This window comes from Coregonus lavaretus (assembly GCF_964263955.1).
Source record: "Coregonus lavaretus genome assembly, chromosome: 2".
NCBI classification, from domain to species: domain Eukaryota; kingdom Metazoa; phylum Chordata; class Actinopteri; order Salmoniformes; family Salmonidae; genus Coregonus; species Coregonus lavaretus.
The window spans coordinates 36164210-36180446 of NC_139989.1; the positions used below are offsets into that span (position 1 = coordinate 36164210).

General features: G+C 40.3%; 2 protein-coding genes across 6 annotated transcripts in view; one reads left to right on the top strand and one right to left on the bottom strand.

The window, feature by feature from the left end:
- Window positions 1–1090: 1090 nt before the first annotated feature.
- LOC311148746 (coatomer subunit zeta-1-like) lies at window positions 1091–11232 on the bottom strand. 4 transcript variants are annotated; one of them, XM_084185714.1, is made up of 10 exons: window positions 11166–11232; window positions 9048–9116; window positions 8801–8885; window positions 7883–7974; window positions 5979–6034; window positions 5183–5260; window positions 4828–4879; window positions 3777–3815; window positions 2917–2949; window positions 1091–2007 (listed from the first exon to the last, which is right to left on the bottom strand). In XM_084185714.1, exons 1-10 carry the CDS (start codon window positions 11223–11225, stop codon window positions 1960–1962), a joined length of 612 nt encoding a protein of 203 aa, XP_084041840.1. In that variant the 5' UTR covers window positions 11226–11232; the 3' UTR covers window positions 1091–1959. The 4 variants fall into 4 exon arrangements, with proteins under 4 accessions (XP_084041840.1, XP_084041839.1, XP_084041842.1 ...); XM_084185713.1 differs by having other exon boundaries at window positions 7883–7977; XM_084185716.1 differs by lacking the exon at window positions 2917–2949.
- Window positions 11233–11987: 755 nt separating this feature from the next.
- The window catches only part of LOC311105885 (endoplasmic reticulum membrane sensor NFE2L1-like), a 28081-nt gene continuing 23831 nt past the window's right edge, over window positions 11988–16237 (top strand). For both annotated transcript variants that reach the window (XM_084148109.1, XM_084148110.1), the window contains exon 1: window positions 11988–12126. The gene's annotated coding sequence lies outside the window, so the exon portion shown is untranslated. The remainder of the gene's footprint in view (window positions 12127–16237) is intronic.

The following is a 16237-nucleotide window of genomic DNA, read 5'->3' on the forward strand; positions in this document are numbered from 1 at the left end:
TAGCGCGGTGTATGGAGACATGTCTTATCATCCGGTCATTATAATTATGAGCAGGCAATTTCATGCGTTCGATAAAGATTAATTCATTTTTGTTGTCGTTAAAACGAATGAATGGCCCACTGTAGCCTAACACAACTTACAGCTTACAGGCCCTGTGTAGTGAACATGTTCCCTTTGTCTTCCCTATTTTACATTTATATTCATATAGGTATATTTTAAAACGCGAGATTGACAAGCGTTTTGAAGCGTGTGTAGCCTATAATACAATTTTGAATTTATAAATGCAAACGAAAATAGGCTAAACACGAATGGCAGTAAAATTGCATATAAAAACTCAAGATTTAGAGTTAACTCGATTTTTTAGATGTGTAGACTAAATAAATATATTTTCATCTGTTTCCGTTTCTTCCAATCCGTCTATGAAAGTAGCAGGTGCTCCTTGTACATTTGGATAAAGTGTTCATTTGAAGAGACCTACATGCCCTCTTGCCATCAAATTCGTTCAACATTATAATTTCAGCATCGAAATAATTCTTAAACCTATAATAATGTTTTCCAATTATATAATAGCGTACCTGTTCTACCAATTCCTAAATCTAAAGCATCGCAATTTAATCTAAATAGGCCTACAAGCAACTTTTGTATGCTATTCAATTTCTTCACATAGACTATACCATTCGCCCCAGACACATCTTCGTTGTCTATGGTTAATTTCCCTAATTACGGCCTATATTGAACAATTAAAACGATATTGACCGCAGAGTGATATGGAATACAGAAAGCTCCACCCTGCACCAGACACGTCCAATCACATTTTGAGACTTAACATCTGAAACGCTTCATTGGCATTTGATATGAAGGCGGGGGATGTTGACGTAAGACCCTGACGTCCAATCAAAACAGATACCACACCCCTTGTCTCATGAATATTAACTACTTAGATTACCGTTCAAAATATTCATTTCAAAAGACACTATGGGCTACAGCCATCACTGCTCACAGGAACCCTTTTCGAGGAAAGAAGAAAAAATATATTGTGTAAAATTAGATATGATAAATATGGAACAAGAGCCATTTTGACAACACAAAATACAAAAAAATATATTTTAATCAGCTTGACAACAGGCAGACTAAAATTAGAAAAAAATCTGCCAATAGACATCAACAAAACGAACAATGATTAGCCTACTTGATAACATGTAAACTAAATATTATCTATCGTCAAATATTATCCATCTTAGTCTTTGGCGTTAAAATTAGGAAATATTCAAATAGTTTATTTGTCCATCATAGGCTAGTAACAAAATATATTTTATTCTTATGGTCCTAATGGTGTTCTCAGTGCTTTAGAAAAAACACAGGTCTACCTACCTATGCCAACTTCGTTTTATTATGAACACACAATAATTCTAAAATATAAATTAACATGGGGTAACCTGACTTTCAACAACAAACAGGACTACTGTAACACCACCGGCTATTGCCTTTTTCTGTTAAACTTACAAAGCTTTAAAATGTAGTATAACAAAACTTAATATTTAAAGTTCACTGTAACATAACTTCATAATTACTGGCATGAATTTCCCTCTTTGAAGCCTAAGCAACAGTGTTTCCATAGTTTTGTAGGACTGCACACATTACAACAAAATTAAGTTTTCTTGGTTTGGTTCAAACATTTCTTTACAGAGTATTTTGGAGGGTTAAGGGAAATTAACAAAATCATATGCTATAATCTAGCATATCTTCCCGATTTTTATTGCAAATCAAATAAATTAAACACATTATTTCCAATATAATACAGTTTGCCTTCATAGGAAAAACGGCCGTATTTGCCACTAATTACCATAAATATAGCCTATTTAAGCATAAAACGCTAAATACACCACTTACTATGTACACATAAATTCGTACTGTCCATTCTACTGTAAGACATTTGACGTTTGAACAGGCATGTGTGGATCATTTGAGTATTGACCACTTTATTTGTTCCTTGGCAGACTGCATTATCTGGAGAGAAAAAACCAGAAAGAACACCTTTTCAGATTGAGTGGAAAATCAACATTATCATAGATCATTAATAGTAGCCTATTATATTATACTGTAGTAGTCTGTTATATTTATAGTTGATTGTGACACACTTCAACCAATAGGTGTCACTATTGCATTCATGTGAATTTCAATGGAACTCCTCACATGTTCATATTTTACATGAAATATGAGCTCCTTAAAATGTGTAAGTGTATTTTGTGTAGTAGACACACAAACGTCAGCTTCTCTGTGCAGACTTAAATGCATTTTCATCTTGCTTAGAAACACAATTTAATCATATTCAACATCAGTAATGACCTGTGTGCCTCAGTGATTTATAAATGTCACTCTTCCTGCTAAAATTAAATTCCACAAGAGAAACAACTGCATTTTTTGGGCTGTTGAAACAGAGATGCATAGCATAGAACTATGCACCAGGGGGCGCAAGGAACCCAGCTAAAATTATGAACTTGTGTCTAGTGTTTAGTGTCTACGTCTAGTAGTTTACTGTTTAGTTTAGTGTTAGTGTTTAGTGTTTTAGGTTTATTGTCTAGGTCTAGTGTTTATATATAGGCACCATGACAATTCCATGTCTATTAGAGGATAGACATTATTGTCATTGAACGTTTGGTTCCAACATGGGAGAGAAACTACCACAAGGCAAATGGTTAATGAATAGCTTTGGATATGAACCCTTCCCTGCAAGCAGGGTCTGACTCAGGAGTACAGGGTAGTCTGAAAGTCACACATAGAGATGACCAGTATAGAACAGCCATGATGTGTCCATTCTATATACTTCATAACTATCTGCAACATTCTGGTCTTCTGACCAAGCCCCAGGAGACTCAAAATGTCCCATGTTGGAGGGTGAGGAGTGAGAGGACTTACATTGGAGGTCATAGCCAATTTGTCCGTAATGTGCTGTGAGGGTTAGAGCAGAGGGTTAGGAGAAGAAGGAAAGAGGAAGTAACAGGCAGAACATTGCATGAGGGTAAGAGCAATTCAGCAGCCATGTTGATCATGCAATGTGAGCCATTCCATTATTTACTATGCAGGTCATCAAATCCAGATGCAGGTTAGTATATGCTGGCAAAGCTGGCAAATCTCCTAAATGATATTGAAAGCATTCTGTATGAATGCAATGTGTTTGGCACTCATAAAGAATATATTATTCAAATGGATGAATATTTGTATGAATGCAGTGACTTTAGTCAAATTGAAATCATATTGTAGTATTGTAATAACATATCATATAACTGGACCATATAATTTAGACCAACCTTCAAACAATCAGGTATTATGAGTAGTAATATTTGATAAATTTCAAATTGAACAATACTGGGAGACAATTATCCATGTGTTGTGTACTGTGGCTTTATTCTACAGTACATTTAGTATAGAAATTATGAAAAAGGGTAACTGGAAAGATAAGAATCAGTGTTGGGGTCAATTCCATTTAAATTCCAGTCAATTCAAGTAAACCAAATTCTAATTCCAAAGCATTGAAGATAATTGGAATTGGAATTTCAGTGTACTTCCTGAATTGACTAGAATTAAAATGGAGCTGACCCCAACCCTGATAAGAATCATGTTACAGTTTATATGCAATTAATGTATATGACAGTAGAATAGAAGGTTATGTCATCAGGTATAAACTGAAATTAATGGCTAAAGCTCTATCAATAGAAAAGATAAGCATGCTATACATGCAGGGTGACATTGCTTTGTGTGTGTGTGTGTGACCTCACCTGAGCCACGCTCTGCTCTGACAGTGGGTTCTCATCCGCCTGGAATAGAAACAGTAAAAGAAAGAAGGGACATGACGTCATAGCAATCAAACACACACACACACACACACACAACACACAAACACACACAACACACACACCATTAGGGGCTATATGTGTGTAAAGAGTCAAACACATAAAGCAAGCAACAACTGTAAGATAACATAATGCCCTAAAAACAGTCATTTGATGCCTTGCAATTGCTAATGTAAATGCACTCTGACACTGGTGAATGCGTCAGTGACCACCGCAATCCAATTAATATGGCTGCCTCACACATAATACGCATTGTGCAACGGAGTACTACAAAGGGCCCTGCTGCTCTTAAGGTGTACCAACACCTATGGTATTTCCTGGAACCCCATACGGACTAATTGAAGCACTCTTGGCAACCTCAGGCTAACCACTGACAAACCACAGCAGGACACAGACTTAGTGGACGGCTGATCCAACGTTATGATGTGGTTTCCTGGGGGTTATCAGAACCTAAAGTGGCATGCTCTCTCACCATGCAGATACCTGCACTGGATCTCCCCCTCCCTCCCTCTCTATCCCTCACTCTCCCTCTCTGGTTGTAGGGGCAGTCTGTTGCTATGCACACTGGCTTCTGTCCGTCTGTCCATCAATGTTACCAACGATGTAATCAAAGAGGTCGAAGCCGTAGGCTTGCTCTGAATCACCCAGCTGACAGTGTGAGTAGATGGGTGGGGGTGGGGAGAGAGAGGACACGTAAGAGGAAGATGGACTTGGGTGTTGAGGGGATGTTGGGGGGGGGGGCATTTGGTGTTCAATGTGACATAAAATGGGTTCATTAATTTTCCTCGAACATACAGGTTATCAAAGTCCACAGCAATCCACTAAACACAATCCCTACATCTCCATATCAGTCGGTCCTAAAATATAAAATATCACAATTTCCTTTAGTCATCTGTATCTGCGAGTATTGTACCCATATCAGAATCCATGTATTAATCCATACAGTAGACACAGTCAGTGACTGTAGCTGTCTTACCCTGTAATTGACCTTCTGGATGACCTGTTGGGGATCGCTCTCCAAGATCACCCTGGTAACACAATGGTAGGGTCAGTCACTCAGAGAACACAACAAGATATTGTACCAGTAACTCCCAACTCCATCCCCTGAATGATACCTCAAATCAAAGTTTATTGGTCACGTACACAGTTTAGCAGATGTTATAGCGGGTCCAGCGAAATGCTTATGTTACTAGCTCCTAACAATGCAGTGTCAAACAAGGACAAATAATCTGAATTGTTTTCTAAACAAGAAATCAAGAAATGTCGGAACGAATCCAATTATCAACCCAAATAGCACTGTAACAGTAATCCAAATGCAATCTATACGTTACCCCCCGTCGATAATTTCATCCACTACTAAGAAGACTCCGTCCATGTTGTCCAGTAGAGACCTTCTCTCCACATTTTTCCTGTAAGTAAGAAAACTTGATTGACTGACTTGAATTGTAGTCAGTATGTGGAGCCAACAGGGATGAAATCTGTGATTGGGTCTCATATTGTTGCCTTGTGATCAGAAATGTATGGTGCACTCCTGCTCATATCACCTTAGGCTATTCTGTACATTTCAAACACTGACTTAAATCAACTTCCTGTAGTACCAGTTGTCAAGGTTTGAAATGATACAGAACAGTTGGCATTTAAAAAATAGAAAACTGCATTAAAGGAGGGGAGAGAGGGAGCAAATAGATCCATTCACTCTCTCTCCCTGCCTGCATTGCTACTGCATTGGTTTCTATGGTAACGGCACCAGCCCCTGTCAAGCTGCTCCACTTCACTGAGAGGGCTACGGGTGTGTCACTGTCATCCCATCATAATATAACCCAAAATAAACTAATCACTAACTTATTGCAGGTTTCAACTGATACGGTTCACCATGTCTTGAACGCATGAAGGAAACAATTCCACCAGAGCTACTCAAATCTGAAATTAACTTATTTCTAATTTTGTTGACCTGTCCCCATATTTACTAGAGTGATGTTTTCACTAATTATTTACAATATTTTTTCAAATAATCGTTTCTTGCATTGATGTTGACTTTGTTACGTTTTTCTCCTCGATGTTTCTACAATTGTTAGCCCCTAAAGGTTGACCGACCATCTTCAACATAGTCAACACTTGTACACTTACCTTAGGATTTGACTGAGGGACTCAAACAGACAGTTCAGTACAGCCATGAGCATAAGCTATAGGAAGAGAGAGCAGGGCAGTGGAGGAGGGGAGGATGAACGGAAAACAAGAGAATTGAGAGGTATAGATGGAAGCCAGGAGAAGTAAACAGAGAAAGGGTGTGGGAAAGTGAAAGGGACAGAGAGAGGGAGAGAGAGAGCGAAAGGTCAGGTGTGGTTGAATCACTCTGCTTGTTGTTTATGAATGCCAATATGCCATAAAGGGACTTGTCTTTCGCTAGCAACGTACATAGCAACAAGAAGTGCTGAAGATAAACAAATTATCAGCCATTTATTCTCATGGGCATTTGCTATATATAGAGTCTCCAATGATGACGTCATGCCGACAAATTACCAGTGGCATGTATTCATGGATGCCAAGGGAAGCCAGGCTTCCCGCAAAAATTTACCAATATATATATATATTTTATAAACATAAAATACATTTAGCTTTTGTCTCGCTGTGTTTCATAATTTGCCTTCAATTCGCAAGAGGCTGAATGTATCTCACAGAAGAAAGCATCCGAGCGAGCAAAACAGCGACCCTCTGTCTCTCTACGTGTAGGCCATCCATCTGATGCTGTCTGGTCCAAACGAGTATGACATTGTTGCCGCCCGTAGCATTGAATGCAAAGGAAGCCAGCCAGCATTTGGCCTCCCTTGATAAAAAAAAATATAACAAATTAGCCAATCAGCGTTGAGATAAACTGAGCGAGCTCAACTGTGAATGGTCCTGGCACATCAAAAAAAGTGTCCAAGGAAGCCAGCTTGGATTTTGGTGTCACTCCTATCAAATCGCATTGAGAGCATACGTCATTGACAGAAACAACTTGAATTTAGCCAGCTAGCTAAAACTGGTCCTTTCCTGAATTAGCCATGGATGGAAATAGGGATTTGGACTTGTGGTTTTACTTAATTCTCCATACTGGCCAATGATTATAACGGCAATTCTGATCCAGCCATTAATTCATACATTGTTGTGCCCTTGGCCTGAGAGGATGAAAGTTCAATATGTAGCTAGATGTAGAAGGCTAATGTTAACTAGCTAACGTTGCCCATGAATGGCAGTTAGGCTAGCGAGCAAGCATTTTAGCCAGGTAGCCTAGGACAACAAAAAATAAAAGCATGTATTGTATGATAGAATGATAGACCGTTTTGTCAACATGAAAGAGAGGAGGATGGCATTGGTATTTCTCTACAAGTAGTCAACATGTTTTTCTACTTGCACGAACGCGCATGCACACACATTCGCACACACACAGAAATCAGAACCATGGACAGCCACATAATATTTAGCTTATGTTGATTGGACTAATTTGTTTTTGGTATCTTTTAGTTGTCACTGTATTAGACTAAGCAGGGGTGATTTGATGAGGTTGAATTGTTGAAGTTTAAATGGTGCTGGAATAGTGGAGGCAGCACTTTGTGGACTTCACCGGACAGAGGTTGGTCTCCGGTTGTTTGATTAAACAAAGGTGTGGTTAAATTGTCTCTGCCTTTAGGCCTATTTATATCACGGTCGCAAGGAATAAGAATGAACAGGTTATGGAGCAAACAACGCAATTACCACAACACATAGGTTGTAATGTGGGGGGGGGGGGGGGCTTGGCTTCCCCAGTGATTCGGCCCATCCACCGCTACTGCAAATTACATGTTGCTTTCTGAGATCTGAATCCTAAATTGATATGTGAAGGCTTAACTCAGACTTTGTGTGAATTATGCATTGACGTCAATGGAAGACTTGTGCAAAAACTTCGAGTTGCATGCGGACTGCGGATCTCAAGTCAGGATTCGGGCCATAATGTATAGTCTTTGAAGCACCAGTCTAGCCTTGTACTCCTTCTGCATCTGAAGCACATTACCTACCTCATTCTCCTGTGCACTGCCCGCCACGTAGAAGAACAGGTCAATGCTGCACTTATACACGATCGTCATCCCCTCCACGAAGGCAATCTCATCTGCTTAGAGATAGAATGAGAGAGAGAGAGAGAGAGAGAGAGAGAGAGAGAGAGAGACGCTGAGATTTCAAGCCACCAAGTGATCTTTATTGCAACATTAAAGCACATCCACACCTTATTCACATATACAGACATACCCAAGTGTGAGGTTTTATGGATGTCTCCAATAATGGAGGCTTCCAATTTAAAATGTGAGTGTTGTCATATAAAATGCTAAACTCCTATGTGTGTGGGGAAGAAGGGATGGAGAGGGAGGAGGGATGCAGAGATAGAGAGTGGGCATCCTCCTTAGGGGCAGGTGGACCCGGGGTGTCGGATGACTGCTGTGAATTTCATTGGAACAAAAGAGCATGAGAGCTGTCTGTCGCTGAACTGCTTCCCTCCCCTTTTGTTCACTGTAACGTGAGCTTGGAGGACTGAAGAACCAATACTGTTTCTCATGTTTTAGACAAACTAACCAATGAGGGTTGAGCCGCAGGCTAATGCTATACAGCTAACACTGTATCTTGGTTTTCTATGGTGGAGGATACACAAAAGGTGTGTGAACAACGGGTCCTGACCAAATAATGCTTTACACATAGTTTCCTATTAACGTGAAGCCAAAGAAGACTGGTACACATATGCATTGATTTACATTATGATACTCTTGATACTGATTTCCCTGATGGTGCACATCTTCTCAACTCTCTCATCACATTGTTAGAAGCTTCTTCTTTTTTTATCTTAGTGGTTCATTAAAACTATGATATGGAATATAATATCAGGCCTCATGCTCAGCATCCACTCCCAATAGTCTCCTGGGACATTTTTATGGGGCAAAACGTACTGTCAGCTTTGTGTGTCTTGTTGAAAACGTTCTTTTCAAAGTTCTTCTGCTCCTTCATGGAGGGGTAGAGCCCTGTGTCGTAGTACTAAAACACAACAAAGACAGAGATTAGATGCATTAGTTATGATTAATACACCATCTACAACAGTGCCCATTTGAGGCAGTTATTTGGGGCAGTTCTCACAATGTCTGGACTACACAACAATAACCAATGTGAGTCACTATTGGACAACGGTTATTAGCCTACCTTTGATAGAAGTCTATTGCCATCGTTGTCCAAAATGAAGACAGCTTTCACTGTGTACAGTGTGGGTTCCTGAAAGACAGTATGACCACATGTTGACCAGAATAAAGGACAATTTGCATTTCCATAGGAACACATTCCTAACAGTTATTAATAGAACATTGATGATGATGATATTGGTGATGATAATAAAATCTAGTCAAGTTATTCAAAAACATGAGGAATATGACAATATCAGGAAGAGATCAAATCAAATTTTATTTGCCACATGCGCTGAATACAACAGGTGTAGACCTTACAGTGAAATACTTACTTACAAGCCCTTAACCAACAATGCAAAAGTGTTAAGTAAAAAATAGATGAGTAAAAAACAAAATATAATTAATGAGCAGCAGTAAAATAAAATAACAGTAGGGAGGCTATATACAGGGGGTACCGGTACAGAGTCAATGTGCGGGGGCACCGGTTAGTCGAGGTAAATTAGGTAATATGTACATGTGGGTAGAGTTAAAGTGACTATGCATAAATAATAAACAGAGTAGCAGCAGTGTAAAAGAGGGGGTTGGGGTGGGGTGGCAATGCAAATAGTCTGGGTAGCCATGATTAGCTGTTCAGGAGTCTTATGGCTTGGGGGTGGAAGCTGTTAAGAAGCCTTTTGGACCTAGACTTGGCGCTCCGGTACCGCTTGCCGTGCGGTAGCAGAGACAACAGTCTATGACTAGGGTGGCTGGAGTCTTTGCTAATTTTTAGGGCCTTCCTCTGACATGTGAGTGTAGATGTCGATGGTCCCAGATCCTTGAGTTCATTCCATCCCACGGTGGCTTGGATGAACCGGGCCAAAGTTCTGTTATGCACTGACTACCACAGACTCAGAGCCTAAGTGTATCACAGAACTTGGGCCAGGAACATCAAATTCAGGACTTTAGACCTTGAATTGAGATGAACTGGAGGAAAGTCCAACCAGTCATCCAGATGTCTGTGCCAATTAGAAACAGTCAACAGTGGAACTAATTCCTTTAACAGTTCAATGAGGTGCAGGTGTCAAGTCACCAGTCCTATGGTCCTTTGTGCAACATTCTTTTATGCATTAAGCACACTGAATATCAATTTCAAGAGTGCATAACTTATGAAGTCCACATCCAGACACTGTACTGTGCAGCTATAATGACTATGCCTACTAACAGAAAACACTGCCAATTTACATAGTGCAATTCATCAGTTAAAATCATATCAGTTAAAAAAAAGGTATATATAGATCTTTGAGGCTGAGGGTCAAGTACAGCAGGTTGGTTCATCAACCTGCTCTGCTTGTTTTATTCAAAGTTTAAATTACAGTTTAAAGAAATTACTTGCAAAGTCGAAACGTAAACCTTAATTTATCTTAGTGCAATGATCAACTGTCTAGAGTTTAGTTCAAAAGTGTAAAATTATTCTATGCATATTTTGTTGAAAACCCCACCTGTGGAATCAAGTTTTTGGTAAGTGTAAAATGCTGCGCAACGCACCTCCTCCGGTTGAAACCAAATATCGTAGACGTGGCACACAATATGTTCAGTGTTCACCCTTCAGTGCTTGGGCAGGCTGATGTCACAGTTATAATAAATGTATGTATAATGGATAGCCGACAACTCATGCCATTCATTTAAGTGTAAATCATAACAAGTTAGGTTATAATCGCAGATATGTGACATGGGGTAGCTTTTCAGACAGTATGCCCCTCTCTCTGGGAGAATTTGGCAACTGTTCGAGTTTGTATAACAGCAATTGCCCCCTTGACGATGAAAAAGTGCAACACATGTTGCTGCTGGTTGTGGAATTACAGTACGCTACACTCAAATGGCGCATAGACTACATTCAGATTACAACGATAGTCGTGCAGAATACAGTACCTCCTAATGTCTCCTATCGTACCTGAAAATGTTAGATCCAGCCAGTCAGAGACCTAAAAAAATCACTTCTTAGGCTGGCCATTACGCAAAATACTGAATACAACATTTTACACAGCAAAGGGCTATAATGAATGCTATTCAAGCAATGGCCGACGAGGCCTAATCATGCATTTGCAAGGTAATACTCGTTTAGAAATATGTATAAAGCTCCATATCCCTACCGATTGCTTACCAGAGACGCGATCTCCATAGTGGTTCTCTGGTGTTGACGTGGACAGGTTTGAGCTGTCATTCTAGTAGACCTCGCAAAATCCTCTGACTCATGGGTAGGCGGATCCTCTGCTGGCGGAGAGGAGGCTCCGCGAAACCAGTCCCTCATTCGGCCATGTTGGCTCCCTCTAGCTGTTCGTGAATTATGTTCGGGCCTTGTTCTCTAGGAACCACAATGGTGTCAGTTTCTTATAGTGGTGCTTTTACGCGTTACTCCAAAATTAATACCGATAAGGTTTTGGTGACTTCACCTACTTCGTATGGCCAAGTAGTGCATTATGGGACATTATGTATATAAATCATATCAGTAGTAATCTCATGTGTATAGTATATGTCATAAATGAACTACTCTTGTTACAAGTGATAGCTACTTGATGTAGCTCAGTTGATAGAGCATGGCGTTTGCAACGCCAGGGTTGTGGGTTCAATTCCCACGGGGGGGCAGTATAAAAAAATATGTATTCACTAACTGTAAGTCGCTCTGGATAAGAGCGTCTGCTAAATGACTAAAATGTAAAATGTGCGGATGTCATTCTGTTCTAGTTCATTCTAGCACGGCAGATGGCAGCAATGCACATAGGGATGGATTGACACAGACAGACCGCACAGACAGTGGGATATACTACTTTGGAGCCTGCGCACTGTGTGGCTGTGTGTGTTTGTTTAGCCATTGACTTGATATAGATGGGCGGTATAGCCTATAGAGGGGCATGGTTTTTGACGCCGCAGAGTTATTTAAAAGTGGAACGGGTAGGCTTTACGTCATGTAGGGAGGGGACAGCGAACTGCGTGGTGAACTGAGCATGGTTTAAAAGTCTTCACTCTCCGATTTACAGTCAGAATACAAAGTCTTCCAAAAGGATTGGGCTTGCTGCTTTTCCACTGATGTGCCTATTGTTGACAACTTCTGTCTCCATAGTCAGGTAAGAGAGTCAAAACAGGATACTGACATGACCTACATTCGTTATTCATATGTTATTTGGCGGTTATGTAGGCCTAATATGGGTGTTATTAATGTAAATATGTAAACAGGCTATACACATTGTAGACCTTGAATTGCGATGAAGTGGAGTTTATGGTACAGTTAATAATAACAATTAATAATAGTTTTACATGGGATATTCAGTTGCTGGATCCATTTCTATTTGCCAATAAAAGTGATACATTTCTGAAGAATGGGGGTGGGAAAAGTATTGTCAACAGTTGTTAGATCCTTGACGTTCATACATAATTCCAGATATTTTCAAGTTAATCTCTTAATTATTTCGCGGAGTCGTTCAGTACCCTTTGAGGAAATAGCCTACAGGTTAAATTCTCAACGTTCTTCCTGTCAGACAGGTTCAAGTTCAGTCATTTAAACAATTTTTGGTTGAACTGTCCCCTCATTTGGCATGCTGTTTCATGCAGGATCAACTGCAATAGACATGCCTATTGGAAACATCTAGCAGAATACCATTGGTCACTAGTTTATTTACATGGCATAATAAATTACAAACTATAGCCTACAGTTGCCGCAATAATGCTGAGGAAATGTGTGGTCAAGTTATTCATTGACCCGTTGATTGGCAGAATATACTTGTTATTTCCCGGGTAACAGTGTGATTACATCATGTGGTGTAACCTTCACCACTGTCTGTCTCGTACCCGCCCTGGCGCTAACTACCAAACAACTTCTAGAAGGAATAGACAGAAGTAGATCGAAGTGAAGTCACTGGTATCTGTTGATAACAAGAACACGCCCCTATTTGTTATCTTTAGGGGGAATGTTTCAAAATTCAAAATGGGTGATACTCTTAAGTGTAAAAAAAATCTTATGGAGGGCCGGTTTTAGCCGTTTGGGAGCCCTAAGATTTGGTTGGGGGGTCCCCCACCTCGCTCAAAACATTTCATTGACATACAGTTGAAGTCGGAAGTTTACATACACCTTAACCAAATACATTTCAACTCAGTTTTTCACAATTCCTGACATTTAATCCTAGTAAAGATTCCCTGTTTTAGGTCAGTTAGGATCCCCACTTTATTTTAAGAATGTGAAATGTCAGAATAATAGTAGAGAGAATGATTTATTTCAGCTTTTATTTCTTTCATCACATTCCCAGTGGGTCAGAAGTTTACATATACTAATTGGGTGTTTGGTAGCATTGCCTTTAAATTGTTTAACTTGGGTCAAACATTTCGGGTAGCCTTCCACAAGCTTCCCACAATAAGTTGGGTGAATTTTGGCCCATTCTTCCTGACAGACCTGGTGTAACTGAGTCAGGTTTGTAGGCCTCCTTGCTCGCACACGATTTTTCAGTTCTGCCGACAAATTTTCTATAGGATTGAGGTCAGGGCTTTGTGATGACCACTCCAATACCTTGACTTTGTTGTCCTTAAGCCATTTTGCCACAACTTTGGAAGTATGCTTGGGATCATTGTCCATTTGGAAGACCCATTTGCGACCAAGCTTTAACTTCCTGACTGATGTCTTGAGATGTTGCTTCAATATATCCACATAATTTTCCTTCCTCATGATGCCATCTATTTTGTGAAGTGCACCAGTCCCTCCTGCAGCAAAGCAACATTTACATTACATTTTACATTTTAGTCGACGCTCTTATCCAGAGCGACTTACAGTTAGTGAATACATATTTTTTTATACTGGCCCCCCGTGGGAATCGAACCCACAACCCTGGCGTTGCAAACGCCATGCTCTATCAACTGAGCTACATCCCTGCCGGCCATTCCCTCCCCTACCCTGGACGACGCCGGGCCAATTGTGCACCGCCCATGAGTCTCCCGGTCGCGGCCGGCTGCGACAGAGCCTGGATTCGAACCAGGATCTCTAGTGGCACAGTTAGCACTGCGATGCAGTGCCTTAGACCACTGCGCCACTCAACCCCACAGCATGATGCTGCCACCCCCGTGCTTCACGGTTGGGATGGTGTTCTTCGGCTTGCAAGCCACCCCCTTTTTCCTTCAAACACAACAATGGTCATTATGGCCAAACAGTTCAGACCAGAGGACATTTCTCCAAAAAGTACGATCTTTGTCCCCATGTGCAGTTGCAAACCATAGTCTGGCTTTTTTATGGCGGTTTTGGAGCAGTGGCTTCTTCCTTGCTGAGCGGCCTTTCAGGCTATGTCGATATAGGACTCGTTTTACTGTGGATATAGATTATTTTGTACCTGTTTCCTCCAGCATCTTCACAAGGTCCTTTGCTGTTGTTCTGGGATTGATTTGCACTTTTCGCACCAAAGTACATTCATCTCTAGGAGACAGAACGCGTCTCCTTCCTGAGCGGTATGACGGCTGCGTGGTCCCATGGTGTTTATACTTGCGTACTATTGTTTGTACAGATGAACGTGGTACCTTCAGGCGTTTGGAAATTGCTCCCAAGGATGAACCAGACTTGGAGGTCTACAATTGTTTTTCTGAGGTCTTGTCTGATTTATTTTGATTTTCCCATCATGTCAAGCAAAGAGGCACTGAGTTTGAAGGTAGGCCTTGAAATACATCCACAGGTACACCTCCAATTGACTCAAATTATATAAATTAGCCTATCAGAAGCTTCTAAAGCCATGACATCATTTTCTGGAATTTTCCAAGCTGTTTAAAGGCACAGTCAACTTAGTGTATGTAAACTTCTGACCCACTGGAATTGTGATACAGTGAATTATAAATGAAATAATCTGTCTGTAAACAATTGTTGGAAAAATTACTTGTGTCATGCACAAAGTAGATGTTCTAACCGACTTGCCAAGACTATAGTTTGTTAACAATACATTTGTGGAGTGGTTGAAAAACAACTTTTAATGACTCCAACCTAAGTGTATGTAATCTTCCGACTTCAACTGTACGAGAAAATTGCTGATGCACAATCACATTTTGAAATTGCACCTGGTGTATTCTACTATTGTTACTGTCAAGTTGAGACCCCAACTGAGTTCACATAAAAAAAATAAAAAATAATGATAATAATATACAGTACCAGTCAAATGTTGGACACACCTACTCATTCAAGGGTTTTTCTTTATTTTTTACTATTTTCTACATTGTAGAATAATAGTGAAGACATCAACACTATGAAATAACACATATGGAATCATGTAGTAACCAAAAAAGTGTTAAACAAATCAAAATGGGGCGGCAGGTAGCTTAGTGGGTAAGAGCGTTGTGCCAGTAACCGAAAGGTCGCTGGTTCTAATCCCCGAGCCGACTAGGTGAAAAATCTGTCGATGTGCCCTTAAGCAAGGCACTTAACCCTAATTGCTCCTGTAAGTCGCTCTGGATAAGAGCGTCTGCTAAAATGTAATGTAAATGTAAAATATATTTTATTTTTGAAATTCTTCAAAGTAGCCACCCTTTGCCTTGATAACAGCTTTGCACACTCTTGGCATTCTCTCAACCAGCTTCATGAGGTAGTCACCTGGAATGCATTTCAATTAACAGGTGTGCCTTGTTAAAAGTTAATTTATGGAATTTCTTTCCTTCTTAATGCGTTTGAGACAATCAGTTGTGTTGTGACAAGGTAGGAGTGATAGCCCTATTAGGTAAAAGACCAAGTCCATATTATGGCAAGAACAGCTCAAATAAGCAAAGAGAAACGACAGTCCATCATGACTTTAAGACATGAAGGTCAGTCAATCCAGAACATATCAAGAACTTTGAACGTTTCTTCAAGTGCAGTCGCAAAAACCTTCAAGCGCTATGATGAACCTGGCTCTCATGAGGACCGCCACAGGAAAGGAAGACCCAGAGTTACCTCTGCTGCAGAGGATAAGTTCATTAGAGTTAACAGCACCTCAGATTGAAGCCCAAATAAATGCTTCACAGAGTTCAAGTAACAGATACATCTCAACATCAACTTTTCAGAGAAGACTGCGTGAATCAGGCCTTCATGGTCGAATTGCTGCAAAGAAACCACTACTAAAGGACACCAATAATAAGAAGAGACTTGCTTGGGCCAAGAAACATGAACAATCAACATTAGACCGGTGGAAATCTGTCCTTTGGTCTGATGAGTCCACATTTCCCACCGTGAAACATGGAGGA